This window comes from Charadrius vociferus, unplaced genomic scaffold (genome assembly GCF_000708025.1).
Source record: "Charadrius vociferus isolate BGI_N301 unplaced genomic scaffold, ASM70802v2 scaffold1, whole genome shotgun sequence".
Classification (NCBI taxonomy): Eukaryota; Metazoa; Chordata; class Aves; order Charadriiformes; family Charadriidae; genus Charadrius; species Charadrius vociferus.
Window position 1 is genome coordinate 4,551,130 of NW_009647680.1, and position 17,620 is coordinate 4,568,749.

General features: G+C 40.2%; 1 protein-coding gene across 1 annotated transcript in view; it reads right to left on the bottom strand.

Annotated features, from left to right (window-relative positions):
• The window catches only part of TYR (tyrosinase), a 52,444-nt gene that overhangs the window by 28,396 nt on the left and 6,428 nt on the right, over positions 1-17,620 (bottom strand). The window contains exons 2-3 of the mRNA XM_009881187.1: positions 12,961-13,177; positions 4,162-4,309 (exon numbers count right to left, since the gene is read on the bottom strand). Of these exons, the coding sequence (XP_009879489.1) occupies positions 4,162-4,309; positions 12,961-13,177 (365 nt within the window). The remainder of the gene's footprint in view (positions 1-4,161; positions 4,310-12,960; positions 13,178-17,620) is intronic.

A 17,620-nucleotide genomic window follows, 5' to 3' on the forward strand; every position in this document is an offset into this window, starting at 1 on the left:
CCTTGAAAATAGAGACCAACAATTCACCTGATGTGACAGAGAATGAAGAAATGGCAGAAGGGTGTGAAGAGATGAACAACTCGTCAGAGCATTGGGTTAATGCAATATGGTTGGAGCAGTATTCTGAGCTGTTTAGTTACCCATGAAAGCCGGAGAAAAAGGTAGTGGTGGCACCACTAGAACTGACAATCTGGGTCTAGTTGTGCAAGTAGTCTAAAAAGTCTAAATTTTAGAGATGCAAGAGACTGAAAGTCTACACCCTACTGTGTTTCTGTAGAAAATCAGTTCTAAATTTCTTGTTCTGAAATCAGGGCCTTTGAAAGTCATCCATATTATTGTAATAAACCCTGTCCATTACTGTAGACCTTAGAAACAAGATGAGAATTGGGGCCTATTGCATGAGCTGCTGTGGCGGTATAAAGTAGTATGGAGATCTTTATTGGCAACTTATTTTCCTCATTGCTATTTAGTTTTCCTTGCAGTTTGAAAGGGGGACTGTTGAGGCGAGATGTGGAAGTCAAGGAGGGAGAGGTACATAACAAATGAGAAGAAGTATTGAAGAAACATTCAAAGGGAAGTGTAGGGAGAACAGATGAAGATACTATGTGGCTACAAGGATGGAGGGGCTGAAAAGTTTCCAAAGAGGAAGGAGATCCTTGGCAGAGGAAAGAAAACACCCTACTGAGCTCAAATGGGACTGTGGGCCCTTGCTTTCACTGCTTGTGCAGCTGCTCCTTCCAGCTTGAGTGGGTTGACTCCTCCCTTGTTATTCCCTTGTGCTGACTGTAGAGCGTATCTGAATAGCAAAGAGATTTGCAATTAAGAGAAATGCTTCACAGAGCTAAAAAAGCTCTCATTTTTGCTGAATGTATATTTTGTTACATCTTTTTTTTCTTTTTAAGACATTCAATCGACAATAATCGACCTGTTTTTACCAAGCACTGAGGTCTGACTGCTAGGTTTTCTGGCTAGCAAATAAGAAGGCAAGGAGCCTGATTTATCATTGCTAAGAAAGCTGCTGCCTGCGTGCCTTCGTACTTCTGCATTGCTGAAAGAAAATGACTTAAGGAAGGGGAGCGTTTGTAAGCAAACGCTTTGCTTTTCACCTGAGAGATCTTCTCAACTACAGCTCTGCTCTGTCCATTCTTCCCTCATTTTGTGCCCCAGGCCCAGATAGGAAAGGCTGTGGGGTAGCAGATGGGAGGCTGACTGTTGCTCAGTTTGGAAAGCAGCTTCTAACATTTGGCTCACACCTGTCAGCAGACTCCGTATACACTTGTTTATCCTCCTCTGTACCATATGTTTCTATGTAAAATCAGTTCCAATGATCTATTGCCTTACTTCTATCACTCCTATTATGGTCGTAACTGAGCATTTCACAGTCGTTAATGCATTTACCCTGACAGCGTCCCTGTTGCGTAGGCATCTAATATCACCCACTTTACAGATGGGTTAGCTGAAGCTTAGATCAACAGCTCCTCAAAAGTCTTGTTGAAATCAATGAGAAGGAAACACATCTCCAGGAGATGTGAGTTTGGGAAAGCAAACTACATGCTCAGCTTCACCCAAGGGTTTGCAGTGGAGTGAGGAATCTCTCTTCTGGGTCCTACGCGGATGCTCAAAGTGCTGGACCATTCCTGATTTCTTGACACAGAACTGTTCCCTGCCTTTACAAGCCCCAGCAGGCCTGTGGTTGCTGGTGTCCAGTCTTTTCACACCCTTTGCCAGTAAACCCCCATCTCACAACTCTTAGTGTCCTCACCAAGGCCTGGAACAGAGGTTGTCCTCAGCAGAAGATTTAGTTAAAAAGTTAGTTAAAGGCCCATTGGCCCAATGGAGTGATAGCAATCAGCTCAAAAGTGTTCTGCCCAAATGAGAAAAGTTTATATGGACCAAAAAAAATGTTTCTGCTGCTGTGGAGATTGTTTTCCCATTTCCTCTATTCTTTGTATTCTCACTTGCCTCTCAGAAAAGAACTTCTTTGCAGCCCTTCAGATATAAAGTCTATGTAGGAGAGGAACAGGGTTTTTTTAACTGTACTGTACGTACCTATCAGTCACCTACTTATTAATTATAACTAAAAGCATGATTAATCTGTCATGGATAAGGCTGCTAAGTAACCCTAATCACGCTAATGCATTTCTGTCACTTATACAAAAGGCAGCATTATTATCAGTTTTTACGTCCGTGTGTACTAAAGCCCATGTACACAGCAGCTTTAGAGCACTGGTAACATTCTTTCTGCCACAGATGGGATGAGGTTGCATCATGGGTATATATCTGTATTGCTCCCACGGTGCCTGTGCAGTGATTTATTTCCTCAGCACTAAGAGCATTTAATGGTGTTATCTTTTGCAAATAATTTTGCCTTCTGAACTGGATAACAACTACAGTTATGAAAAGTATTTCCAGGGGCTCTTAATGACTACATCTGAAATTCCTCTGTGGGAGGGGTCAGCATGAAGACCAAGGTGCTACTTAAGCCCTGCAATGAGTGGGAGATGCGTAGGTCTTATACAAGTGTGAATGTCTAAGGAAAACAATTCTTTTGATACTGCAGAGCATAATGCTTTCCCTTCTGTGTTCTTTTTCTCTGAATACTCAATTGATTCTTTCTTTAATACCCTAGATGTTGGAAAGTTAATTTCCAGGTGCCAAACTTGAAATTTGTAACCACACCTGAAACCTTAGTGCATCCATCCTGTCAAGGAGTCAATAGATGGATAAGCTAAATCACACCTAAGCTACGCTGTTTAACTTTTAAATATTCTGAAGAAAAGCTTTTCACATAAAAGAGTTTCAAAACTGACATCTCCAGAAGGCTGATTATGCCCTGCGGTTTTAGGAGCAGAAGACAGTGGGTCATCCTTTGAAGGAACCATTCCACTGTTTCCTGGGTAACCTGCTTAGACCTGATGCCCTATTTCTAGATGGGTAAAGTATGAAGAATACAGCCATTAAGCTCATTAAATATACAAACTAAGGAGAAAAAGCCCAACTTTAAATTTCTCTTTTACACCGACTACCTTTTTGGTTAAATACGATAAAGTTTTATATAAGAGTTTTGGTATGAACTGCCTGAAACTAAAGAACTTCACTGCAAGATGATGTCTGCAAGATGTAATCTGCATCCCTCCTGTGCTGCACTCCTCAGTGACCTGAATAAAGAAACCATTTTGATTTTCATCTGAATAAGTGCCTTGCTGCTTGCAGGCAGGGTCTCAGCCAGAAGGTATCTGAGCATACATATTCGTGAAAGAATCCCAGAAGTTTGTACAGGTTAATAGTTCTTCTGCTCTAAGCATTGCAGTAGCCAAGGCACGGTCAGTACATGGTGGGAAAGCAGAGGAAGATAGGTAAGAAAATAAAAACTGCTCCAGAACCAGTGTTTGTGTGGCTTTTACAGTTCTTTGCTCAGCTAACTTTTTTTTTTATATAGCTCTTTAGTCATCACAGTTGAGTGTAATGCAGTCCACAGTAAATTGTTGGTAGCCATTCGCATATATTATAGTGACACAGAAATTTTGAAGGTCACCATTAAATCCTGGAATGCTGTCCTTAATGTTGCAATCTTTTCTTGCAAAACTGTGCTCCCCTACCCTTTCTTATTAAGAAACATGATATCCTCCTGTTTGCTTTCCTTTCATTCTGCACAGCTGTACTCTTCTCTTTCATCGGGAGACAGTCACAGTTTTGTTTGAAACACTGAAATATGGATTTTTTTCTTCTTTATTTGCGAATAGCATGCTTGGGTTTTCCTTATGGAATAGAAATTAAAACAGCACTGACATTTAGAATGTAAAGGAATTGCTCCAACTGATTATAGTCGTGTTAAAATGAGTCACGTACTTTTGGTCCAAACATCCTGACGTACACATCCATATATATTAATTACTGTGACATCACTGAAGAACTATTTTTACCTTGGTAATAAAAGCTGAATGCATTTGTCAACTTTTCATATTGTATTTAATCCAGTGAACATACAGACAGGTTAGGAAAGACACTTGCTCTCGAATAACAGCAGAGCTCAATATCTGCATGTCTGAAAATGTTGTGCATGTAATGGCATGTTAAATATTTGCAGTTTTGAAATGTAGGTGAAAGCACATTGTAAAAAAAATAAAATAAATTAGGTTAACCAAGCAGAATTAAACTCACCTGTCAACAAATGCATGGTGTAGTACAAAGATAGGATCATTCGCAGAGCCTTGTACTTGGGACATGGAGCCATTCATGTAGATGTGAAGTGCGTTATGTAAACCACTTTGAGATATGTTTGATATTGCAGTCCGTGGATCAGCAAAGCCTGTATAGTCAAGAGGAAATCATATGATGATATGACAATGCATATAATTCTTTTTCCAGTAAGAATGAAGATCAAAGTACCTACTTTCACTTCATTTACGTGCAGCTTTTTAGACAAGGGCTTAGGAAAACGTGTAAAGGACTGCTAATATATTTCAAAAGCATAGCAAAGATGAAATTAGAATAAGCTAAATTAAAAATCCTGCCATGTAGCTAATGCAGCATGTCAACAAATGTACTGCTTAATTGCTTTATATTTTGAAATTTCTTTGTCCATTTTGTCTGGCTGTTAAAAGGCAACATAATCCCTGCAGACATTTATGTGTGTACATTTTTCTTGTTGGGAAAATTTATTCACTTTATTTTCATTTTTGATCTCTGTACTTATAGGTTCCTAAGATAAAACAAGCTATTGTAACTCATCATATACTCAGTCATTTAATATTGTTTGTCTCTATAGAACATGTTCTTTTATTGGTACAGACCAACACAATACAAACTATAATCTTTACAAAAGGATTTGGTAAATAATGAATAATCTTCTACAGTCAGACTTGCAGGATGGAAGTCTGTGGATTGCTGTCATTTTGGAGGGCACTTAAAATATGGGCTTTGAAAAGAGGTCACAGGCCAACCCCCAAATAAGAAATACTGGAAGGTGAGTCTCTACATTAGTTTTTATTTTGCTAGCCTCTCCCTAAGTCAGTTCTGATGTTGGTAGCCCTTCTCAGCATCCTGACAGCCAAGCTTCCTCCCTTCTCGTAAGGACTCTGAATAAAAGTCAACTCAACCCTCTGATGCTTCTCTGGAATTTTCCAGGAGAATAAAAACAGAAATATATGTTGTCCTCCCAGTCTATTTCTTAACCTGATGCTAGTCCTACTATTTAACCCATGCTACAAAACCTCTCTGCTCTCTCTCTTTGATTTGGTTCCTGAAGCTGTCTTTTTCTCAAAATTTCTGTAAACTGTGGGATAGTGGAACATAATGAAGCATAGTGGAGACATATTAAAACATCTTTAAAAAATTATTATCATATAAAAAGGGTTGTGAACAATATGCTTGTTGTGCTGATCCTCAGTGTTTTCCTAATATTGTTGTAGTTTGTCAAATCTGCAAGGTGGGAAAAAGAAAGATTTTAGCTCTTTGGAAAATGCCTCACACACTTCGTATACTTGCTTTAGTTACTTATTTGGACCAAAAACTAGCATTTGAATGAGGATCAGCAATGTACTTTTAAAGTGAATCTCCCAATAGTCCTTCTGTTTCATGCTGTGACTCACCTCACGGGGCAATTTCTGACTTTGCAAGCTGGATTCCTTTTGGAGGAAATCTAAAGTGTGCCAACCATCAGTGGGTGTTCAGTTCATGGGAGTGAACTAGAGCTAGTCTGAAAGAATCCCTTCCCTGTCAAAACCTTCGTGTATAACACGGAAGTCAGGTCATCAACACCAACTGGTTTGCTCTCTGGATTTGCTCCTCTTTGAGTCACCCCAAGTATTGAGACATGGCTAGAGATGCCTTATGAGTAGTGTCGTAATCTGTGAATTTGCAAACCTGAGTTGTGTACCCCACTGGGACTCTGATCTTCTGTGTGAAATGATTGCCTCACTTTGTGACTCTAAATTCCCTCATCGGGCTTTGCCTGGTCTGTTAATCTCTTCAAACAAGGGAAAAACTTCTGTCATAAACCCACTGATAATTATAATAAGGATAAAATCATAGCTGTGGCACCTAGGAACCCATATGCGGTAATAACCATCCACCTTTCTAATTGTAACAAAGATTTTGAGAAATTCAAGGGAAGTCAGAAGAGAAAACATAACCAGAATGGCTGGAGGAGGTAGAGTTGGCTTATCATGAAAAAAGCCTGGATTTAGGAGAGAAAGAAGAACATGTTGATACCTATAGATAACTTCAGGTTTTAAGTACCTCAGATATGGACTGAGATTATTGAAGATGCTGCATGGTGACATAAACAGCAGTGGGCAGAGGTTCTCCAAGGGAAAACCTTGCCCACAGAAATATGTCTGATGGTGAATGCTGTGTTACCTAGATTCCAATCAGGGGAAACTGCAGAATGAAATATCACCAAATGTGCTATGAAGAATGATGTACATTAACAGTCTGGCTAGAACTCACAGGAACCAATGGCAACAATTTTAGTCTTCTTTGCTGATGACCACAGTGGGTCATCATCGGCTTCAGTTCATATAGCGATACTAGGAAATTTCTGTGAATATTAATGGAAAATGATCTATCTATCCGCATGTCATTCTGAAGCAACACTTCCACTTATATTCAGCTGCATTATAAGTATGTTTAAGGGAAGACAGACCTTATGCAGAGTTTAGGCGCAAGGCTAGATGTTTTATACTAGACTTGGGATACTTCTTAAAATTTCTTAAAGCGTTGTGAACACTTGATCTAATCATTCATGAAAAAATACACAGAATATTTGTTTTGGCTCTAGACACCTTTTCACAGAACATCTCCACACAAGCAATTTATCTTAATAATCTCTCTGTAACTGGGAGAGCTTTAAAAACCTTACCCTCCAGCTCCCAGTTAATTGGGGTACATTCTGTCAGTGTCAAAACTGATAATCATGTTTAACCATGTGCACGAGAAGTTCTAATATCTGATTTGTTGTTATGAAAACTCCATATAAATTGTAAAGTTAGCAGGAATAAAACCACAATGTGGTGTCACGCTATTTTATTAGCCTGGATCTTACTCTTTTCTCTCAGACTTTTTAAAAGACTTAAAGAAAACAAGCTATTCAGGAAGACATACTATGAAATGGGGTACAGTCAATTAAAAAGAGTATGTGAAAACATAAGAATTCTTTCAGAGTACAGGAAACTTTGCTGCAGTGGCTGCAGTAAAATCACCTCTACAGAAAATGTGGTGCCGCAGACCTACAAGCACAGTGAGCTGAAATAAGAGCTCCCTGCCTCTAGATAGGGGAATTCACAGAATCACAGAATCACAGAATGGTCAGGGTTGGAAGGGACCTCTGGAGATCATCTAGTCCAACCCCCTATTCCACTTTCCCCACCTGCCTTGCCCCATGCTGTGCCTTCACATGGGTTAACTGCAGTCCTTGTCAGTCCTATGAACTGGTTTAACTGACTAATCTGGCAGAAAATTATGCTGGGGTTTGGGACCCCAGTTTTCTCCCAGGTTGCTGAGATACAGTATCTCATGTAAAGATATGATAAGAACCAGTGTTGGTTCTAAGAAAGGAGGGAGAGCTACTGATTGTTGGATGGAGGAGACTGCATAGACAAGCAGGGCTGTCCCCGGTGACAGTGGGCTGTTAAATCATCTAGCCAGTGCAGGAAGCTGTAGCATAGCTGGATGGCTGGGCCCAAAGACTTTGTGGTGAATGGAGCTAAATCCAGTTGGTGGTCAGTCACAAGTGGTGTTCCACAGGGCTAAATATTGGGGCCGGTTCTCTTTAATATCTTTGTCAACGATCTGGATGAGGGGATGCAGTACACCCTCAGTAAGTTTGTAGATGACACTGAGTTAGGTGGCAGCATTGGTCTGCTTGAGGGTAGGAAAGCTGTACAGAGGGATCTCCGACAGGCTGGATCAATGGGCCGAGGCCAATGGGATGAGGTTCAACAAGGCCAGGTGCCGGGTCCTGCCCTTGGGTCAAAACAACCCCATGCAGCACTACGGGCTTGGGGAAAAGTGGCTGGAAAGCTCTCCAGCAGAAAAAGGACCTGGGGGTGTTGGTCAACAGCTGGCTGACCATGAGCCAGCAGTGTGCCTGGGTGGCCAAGAAGGCCAATACCATCCTGGCCTGTATCAGAAATAGTGTGGCTACCAGGATTATGGAAGCAATTGTCCCCCTGTGCTCAACACTGGTGAGGCCCCACCTCGAGTACTGTGTTCAGTTTTGGGCTCCTCACTACAAGAATGACATTGAGGTGTTGGAGCATGTCCAGAGAAGGGCAATGAAGCTGGTGAGGGGTCTGGAGCACAAGTCTTCTGAGGAGTGGCTGAGGGAACTGGGGGTGGTTAGTTTGGAGAAAAGGAGGCTCAGAAGAAACCTTATCGCTCTCTACAACTACCTGAAAGGAGGTTGTAGCAAGGTGGGGGTCGGTCTCTTCTCCCAAGTAACAAGCGATAGGACAAGAGGAAACAGCCTCAAGTTGTGCCAGGGGAAGTTTAGATTGGATATTAGGAAAAGTTTCTTCACTGAAAGAGCTATCAAGCATTGGACCAGGCTGCCCAGGGAAGTGGTTGAGTCACCATCCCCGGAGGTATTTAAAAGACATGTATATGTAGTGCTGAGAGACATGGTTTAGTGGTGGCTTTGGCAGTGTTAGGTTTATGGATGGACCCAATGATCTTAAGCGTCTTTTCCAACATAAGTGAGTCTGTGATTCTATGATTCTATGTCTGAGTCCAACTGGCTGAAATACTTAGCCCCACTCTCCCTGAGGATGATTTTTTCTTTAATAAGGATTTCACATTTTAGAGTAGTTCAAGTCAGATAGATGCATTGACTTTAAAATAGGAAAAAAGATATAGATATAAGAATTTTGAGGCCACATCCTTGCTGGTCTTTGAAGTTAGTGATGTTCTTCTGGTTTATGTTCGTGGAGTTTTTCTGCCATTGGCAATCTCACAGGATATTTTTCAGGGTTAAATCTTACATATTTTCACAAGCAATGTTATTACTGTAATCTCTCTAGAGTGAGGTAGCCGCAAGATCTGCAGAATTTGGCCCAGGGGGCTGTAGTAAATGAAAGTTTGTGATTATCTAATTTAGACCATGTCATCATCTAGTTTTTTTCTTAAAACAACTCTTGTAGAGCTTCGCTGTGGTCTGGGCTGAATATTCTTTCTAGTTCTCCCGTAATGACCTGCTGCATTTTGACAGCACTTTCTCAATGTGCAGCATGAATTTACCCAGAGACTGAGAGTTTGACCTGGTTGAGGAATGCTGGCTGCAGGCTAAAACTTTTTTAATTAGAAGTTTTCTGTTAGCAAACTTCATTTTGAGAAACCATTTTTCATTAGCTGTATGGACCACAGCAAAAATACTAAGAAAAGTTTTCCAGATTAAAATTTCTCAGAAAAAAAGGAAAAAGTCCTATCAAAATGAAATTACATTTTGAAATGTTTGATGTTTTATTCCATTATTTCATGACAGAACAGTTCTAACGATACAGAATTGTGACAGACAGTGGAATGCTATGACATGTCTTGACTTGATACCATGTGTCATAAGTTAATACATGAATAATGAAAGTGATATAGAGTTTTAGAATTTTTTGTCACTTTCTGCAAAACTTAGAAAGTATTGATTTTCATTTGAAGTTGCCATGAATGAAATAATTTCAAATGTGGAATTTGCTCATAGAGAAAAAGAAATTCTAAGTTTTTCAGCCATCTCTTATTCTTAGGAGGCAGTATGCAAGGTGTCACACCAAAACTGAACTTTGCAAAGAAGAAACCCAACTATTTCATTTGCAGTCAGATAATCCATTTCTGATCTCATCTGCTGCTTATAAACTAGATCGATTTTTTGTTCTCTTCTGGTATCCATGAATTGTCCAATGAAGTCAACAGCATTCCCTAGTTAGGGCCACAATTCAACAAATCCTATTTAAAATAATTACTTCCACTTCAAGGGGCAACATGCAAACTGATTTTAACATGCTGTGTCAGTCAAAGTAGACACTGACCTGTCCCGGAATGAGAGGGCAACCTCTCACTAATCTAAGTGATTCATTCTTCTAAGTGATCTCACGTGTTTTCCATTACAGAACTAAAACTGAGGAGTAAATCTCACATTGGTGTAAATCAGGAGCCACTCACTTACAGTCGCTGGCTTGGTTCTGGTCATCTTTTGTAAATCTAGAGTAACTCCAGTAAAGTCAATGGACGTACTCTGGATTTACTTTGGACATAAAAGAGATTAGAACTTGACCTTAGGTATATTGGCATAAACTTGTGTAAACAAGTAAAGAAGGATTAAAAAGTTTTTTGCTAAGAAAAAGAAGTAGATGTTAGGAACTACGGAGTGTAAGGAGCTGCTTTTTCTCTTTTCTTCCCTTTTCAAATCACATGCAAGGGATCCTATGGATGCTCTGAAAGGGCTCCAAGGTGTGTCAAGGAGGGCACTGATAAAACAGGCGTGCTCTGCTGCTGTGTTGAGCATCCAGAAATCATGCAGCACTATAACCAAGATACTACATCCCGCTTCTGTAGCTACCTAAACTGTATGGCTTCTGAATCATGTCTGAATTGCATACTGCATGTAGTTTTTTCCTAGTTTATTGGAAGAACTATCTAAATCAATGAAAACCATCAGAGCCTATAGGTGGTAACCATGACATGCCTCATGTGGCATTTGGAGGTTTCCAAATGAGCACAGTGGTGAGCTGGAGCTTCATAACCTCAGTTAGAAGAACGATAGATGCCCTTCAAGTTGTGAAGGGTTGTTGCACAGAACAAAAGAACTCACTTGGAGGAAATTTTGGTCCATAAGAGCTCTTTTCAGATGCAGTGACACCGTCATTATTCAGATAAAAGCATGACCCTCTTTAAGTGTGATTGGCAGATGACACTATGATATTAACAAAGACCAGCCGTGACTGTGCTTGCTAGCCATGAAATTAATGTGACAAAGAGACAGCAGAAGAGAAAGGTTTGATACATTAATCAGACAAAACACTGATTCGGAATTTAGAGTTAAAATAACTTCTTCTAGGCTCTTTGGGAACCGTAGGTGCTTTCCTGATCATTGTGCAATTATGTTAAACATCAATGTTATTGCCTTTTTTCATATAGTTACTGTCATTTTCAATAGGAAAATGTATCCATTTGTATCAAAGGGGTATACTTGATCTATGACTGTTTAGCTGTCAGTTTAGATTTAGCAGTGACAAAAAGCAGGTTTTGCCCTTTTTCTGCAAGTACTCATGAATTATTGTTGTTTAATGAGCAGTCATGATACTGAAATTTAGGCTTTGTGAGTGGTCCACTTTGACTCTGCTTTCTCACTAAACCCATATATGGCTCTGCATAACTTCCATAGACTGTGCCTTTGCTTTTGTTTACAATACCAGCAGCATGACGGTAGGCCCTCATTATTTCAGGACTTGTTTGCTTTAATTCCCTTTTCTGTACTCCTCCTATTCCACCCTTTGCCTCTCTTCACATATTTCATGGAGAAAAATGTGAGCAAGCCTCTACTCAATTATGGCACCTCTTTCTTTCCCAAACTCCATGTGGTTCCCTTTCTCAAAGGTGGAAAGAACAGCTATGTCCTGAGCCAGAGTCAATTAATGTCCGGATTCTCTGTTGGCTTCAGCAGACAAATTCCACATTTTCGACTGTTTTTAGAGCAGAAACTGATTCACTTTCTTTTTCCCAAGAAAGCTTTATGGCATTCCACGCTGCATTAAGAGTACTACTGATCATTTTACAAGCTTTGCTTTCTTATCCTCACACCAGCTTCTATATCACATTGTTTTGGCCCTTGCATGGTCCCTTGCAAGCAAAAATCTCTAGGACATGAAATGTAGATCATATTTGATTCAACTGATATATGATACTGTAGCAATATTTATTGATAAATATATAATGTGCAATCCTTGTTTGTTTGTAATTTACCAAGATTAAAAAGATAACAGGTGGATAGACAATTAAGAATAACTATTGCTTTTACCAAAGAACCCTTGTTTACTAGCAAATTAGGAACCTTCAAAACAGGTTGGATAGTTAGAAAATTAAGATAAATAACTAAATTCTTCTGGAAATCATACTAAGGGTCATTTTTAAGGTATAACTTAATCTTTAATCCTTAGATTTTGGGGAGAAGTCTGCTAGGGAGTTCACAGTGGCAGGGTGTAGATATAACATGCCAACTGGCAACATTCTCTTTCACACTTGTTGTCCATCCTTGCCTCTGGAAGACAGCCGATTTCCGGGCAAACCTGTAACCCACGTGGACATGGTTATTGTCATGTTTAAGTAGATTATTAGGTCATAGAATCATAGAATGGTTAACGTTGGAAGGGACCTTGAAGATCGCCTAGTTCCATCCCCTCTGCCATGGGCCGGGACACCTCCCACCAGACCAGGTTGCTCAAAGCCTCATCCAGCCTGGCCTTGAACACCTCCAGGGATGGGGCATCCACAACTTCCCTGGGCAACCTGTGCCAGTGTCTCACCACCCTCATAGTGAAAAATTTCATCCTAATGTTTAATCTAAACCTGCCCTTTTCCAGTTTGAAGCTGTTCCACTTTGTCCTATCACTACATACCCTTGTAAAAAGTCTTTTCCCAGATGATGTCCTTTATACAGTAGTACATTTCTTTGCTGTGCTTGGTGCTGACAATAGCAGGAACCAATATCTCCTAACAGATGGATTTAGGATCTGGTCTAATCTATAGTTTCTATTTTCTTATCAAATGCCTTTAACGTGGTTCTTTCTGTTTATTCTAGGAGAAATATTCCTGCTATTCCAGGAGAAAGCATAACTTTTTTCTTTCTTCTTTTGTTTTTTTCTTTTGGAGTGTTGATTCATAGAATCAGCTCATACTGCCCAGAGTTTAAAGACTCTAACCCCAGAGAGAATCAATTTACAGATGGAAACAGCATAATGAAATAAAACATGTTACCTTCCAAAGTGTTTCGGAAACTGTAATTGGCCATTTTATCCATGGTTCCAGATTCATACTGAGTCAGTGACAGGCAAAATTCAACTTCAGCTGAGGATGGTAGCCTTGGGGTCCTTGATTTATCATTGTTCCCAGGATTGCGCAGTATAGGCCCCTCACTTGAGGCATTGCATAAAGCCTGTTGGCTGTTGTACTCTTCAGACCGTGTACAAATTACCTGTATAAAACACTTTCTATTAGCAGAGTTGCCATTGTAAAAAACCAAAACCAAACCAAAGAGGCACTTTGACTCATTATTTTTAAAGGAGCAAAGAAAATGTACAATGTAATAAGTTAGTTGCAGGACTATATATTAATTTTTACATTTTCTGTTTATGATTTTAAAATAAGATGGGTTATTTCATAGATGACACCCCTCTACTACAGTCCACATTTTGAAATACTACACTAGTCTGTATCTGAAACTGCCCATGTAGACTAAGGCATCAATTCTCATTTATACCTTTAAAAACTCACTGAGGCTAAATTCACTGTTACCTACCAATGCAGTAGGACACAAATGGAGTTAAATCTGCTGCTGCCGTGGCTAAATGGAGGCTTTTCGGCTTCAGCAGGCTACTGAACAAAGCCATAATCATAGATTATTATTTTTTTCCCCACACAGTAAGAAGGGGAATTGTTGACTTGGAATGTGAAAAAACCCCCAACTTTTATTCTTCATGTATGTGTCTGTGCTTTGTCAGACTAAATAGGCACTTAGTTTCTCTGTGTCTTGATGATGCTATACATACAAAATGGGAAAAGACATTGCCCTGCTTCCCAGGAATGTTGTGGGGTTGAACACATATCATGGGCTGAGATACTTTAGTGATGGGTATTGGGAAAGGACCTTAAGTAGAGAGACAAATACAGATAAATACTGTCAGAATTCAGCATCATTTATATAAATGTTCTGAGTTCAGAAGCAAAGTCCAGTTACCATGATATAACAAGTCCTTATTGGTCAGATGATCTGTGGAAACTGCCCGTCCAATTTGAAACTCCTGGAAGAGCAAAGTAGTTCAACGTAACTTCAAATGGTAGTCAGCTGATTTGGCTGAGTCAAAGTCATTCACATTTGCCATGGGTTAAAAGTGCCCACTCAATGACTGTCAGTGTCATTGAGGTGCAGCTCAACATCTTTTTAAGCCACAATAACTTATTTGTTACATAAGGATGTGGGTCCTCTGATGACCGTGAGCTTTTATAGTAGCTCTTACTGCAGCTCCTGCTTGGCCAGTGATGGGAATGAGAAGGAGGACTTTTTATCATGTTTGGGTACAACAAACCTACAGGGAGTTAGACGTACTGACCCATATTTCTACTTCATATTCAGGAACTTGCCTAACATGGAGTCAGGATGGAGGATTGAGAAAAAACAATGACACAATGACAAACAGAAGATCAGACAAGACGGTTTTGTGGGTATGTATAGTGATAGAGCTGATGGGTCTGTGAAAACCAAACAGAACAACAGTGGCTCAAAACTCCCAGAAGTTGTTTTGCATCCCTTTCAGGTGAGGCTGAGACTCTGAACCAAACCTTCTGTCTATTGGTTTGCTTTTTTTCTGAAAAACCCACCAAAAAAAATAAGACTCCAAACCACCAGATTCCTTCAAAATACAGGACTCTGTGTTTTGCAATCAGTATGGTGAATGAGAACTTTATATGGAGAAAGAACAGGTCTCATTATTGAGTGAGACATCATAGGGGAGAAAACACATAACATTGAAGCCTCCAGACTTCTTTAATCCGAGAGGTGTATTCATGGACCGAAACAATGAACGAGAAGGGAAGTGAAAGCAATCATATCTGCTGTGAATGGGATGGAAGAACATGAGACTCTCTCTTAGTTGAGGAAGTAAGTGGGAGATTAATTTCACCAGCACTAGCTGTGTACAAATTGCCACACAAGCAATGCTCAGGACAACCTCTGCAGTCAATAGAGAGAGACATCTCCAGAGTGTGATTCAGCCCTTCTAAGCCAGATGTCTGGTAGGTGAGATGTACTTACCTCTAGGGGTGCCTAACTCTCTCCATTGACTAAGTCAATGAAATAAAATGTGTAAAAAAATCAATGCAGAAACTGTCTCTGGACTGCAGTTAGCAAGGGAAGCAAAATTAAGAGTGTTAAGCTTAATGCTCTGCTTCTGCATTAGGATGGGATGAATCGCACCCTGGAGGCATGGATGTGCCTCTGAAGTGACTAAAGACAGAGCCAAAGGCAAGTTGCTCTGCTGCCTAACTAACTTCTGAAAGAGTGGAATGAGACGAGATGAATCCTTTTCTAAGTGATTTGACCACAAATTCACAGAGAATGTATGTCAGAGCTGGTGATATAACCTAGATTCCTTAAGAATCTGGAGTTCTTAAATGATAAGTTTCCTATGAATATGAATATCATGAATAAATTATTCTCATATAATTTTTTTTTTTAGGAGATAAGAAAGCTTATCAGAGAAACTTATACTTAGAGACCACTCTATTAGCAGAAATCTGCCCTAGTCTGTTAAAAGTATGAAGGTGCCCTTAGAGGCTGTAGTTATCCAGCGGAGAGTTTCTTGTGCACATTCCCCCCAGAAGCTCACTAAGTGGGTCAGGAGTGTGCCTCTAAGAGGGACTGAGGTCAGGACTGTGCCTCTAAGAAGCCTCTTTTGAGAATCCCAGCTGAGAAGGGAGAGGTAGCAACAGGGAGAGACCTACAGTTACAAACACAGAGCGTAGTTACGGTGCTGTTCTTATGATTGTTTTTTGTTACTGAGAGAGTTTATTCCTGTTAGAAGGAAAATAGTGGGATGATTCAGGCTGAGGGAGATGCTCTAGTAATTTCTTTGTTTATAAAAATGCACAGTCCTATGTCCCTAGAAGCGCATTGGTGAAAAAGGCAAGGGTGCCTTGGCTGGTGGAGCTCAACCCATTTCCCAGTTGGTACCTGGCTCAGAAAATACATACATGTGGATTTTCTGTTTAGCTCTGTTTCCTATAGACCTTGTTTAGGTCCATATCTTCTTCTGGCTTCTCTGCTTTGCCATCTTCTGTTTTTTCTCCGTCTTCCCACTGCCTTGGAGATATATCCCTGTTGAGTCCTAAAGAGGAATCACATGCTGCCTTCAAGACCAGCTTTTCAGATACTCAGACAGGGAACCTTCAAGCATGAGCTCAAATATATCTAAACGAAGGAACACTTCCCCTTCATTCTGTTTATCCATTTCAGTGGGATTTCATGCAACTGTTGATGTTATGAGGTCTTAGAAATGGTTAGACTGCTCATTATTTTTTTCCCCCATTTATGTCTCAGTGTAGCCCTTACTAACTGCCTGACTAACAAAATTCATCCCAAAGAGAAGCCAGATGCTATAAGGCATCTGTAACTCATGGTCAAGAAATGCCATCATAATGGACAGGAGTGAAAATACTTACCTGTGACATTCTGCTATTTGTTCTGAACTAAAAACTACAGTCTGGCCATTAAAATTAGGCAGGATACTTTCCCAGAAAGGTGTAACTTAGGTAATATAAATTATGGGTATATCCTGAAACTATAATTTGCTGGTTCATCAATCATGTGATGTGTAAATGATAACAGAAGATAGGTCAGTTAAATGATTCTTTCTGAATGCAATCTGCATAAAGCACAGACAAAATGGGTCATGTCATTGCCTTCTTTTCATCCAGCAGAACTTTCAACCAGAAACATGTGGTTTTAACACAGGATTTTTTGTTGCCTTTCAGAACAGTCCTGAGCAAATTTCTCACTTCACCCTGGGAAAATCTTCATATTTAAACTGCGCCCAATGCTTGCTCTCTTGCATGCATAAATTCAGCGGCTGCAGGGAAATTTTTAGGAAGATACTCTGAGTGAGCAAAAGCTTATGTAAGTAGTTAGCAGAGCAAATGCCAGTAGATGGCAGTCCAGAATATGCAGCATAGCGCCTGGGCCTTGTAGCACCCAGCAAGAAAAGCCCTCCGTGCACTGCGGTTGAGATCTTTAGCACAAATCTTTGTAGCGTTTCTTAGAAAACAGACTGCAAATGTGTGGAAGCGTTGCTGCCGTCTCGCACCTTTTCACAAATGGGAAACCCTTTTGTCTTTTAGTTTGCAACTGCTTGCACAGACTAGCCCCTGCGCCTAAATAAAGTGAATTACATTACAGGAGTCTTCAGCAGTATTCAGTCCTTTGTCTGCTATTTTTCAGTTCAGAGCTTTGGGGGTTTTAATGACAAATTCTTTTTAATTGCTTTGGATTTATTAGATCTGCATTCACAGGGACATGCAATGCATACAATATACACCTGAACGCTTGGAAAAAAGTGATTTTCTATGGCGTTGAAATAGCGACTCACTTACAAAGTGATCTGAAGTTCTTTAGTTTGCTGGGGAAGTATGGTCTCTCAAAGGGTTAATCTGCAGTTTTCCTTCCTTTAGAGCTGCTCCCTTGCTCTGCTTCTCATATGAGCCCACCGAGCAGGAGCCTGCCCCTGTCCAGAAACTATGTCAGCATGTTTTCATAGTGTTATGCTCTGGGTTAATATAGCCTAAAAGATCCACTTCAGACTACAGCCAGAGCAAACACATGATTTGCTTACCTGTGGCGCCCACCCCATCTCTCCCAGGGGTGTGA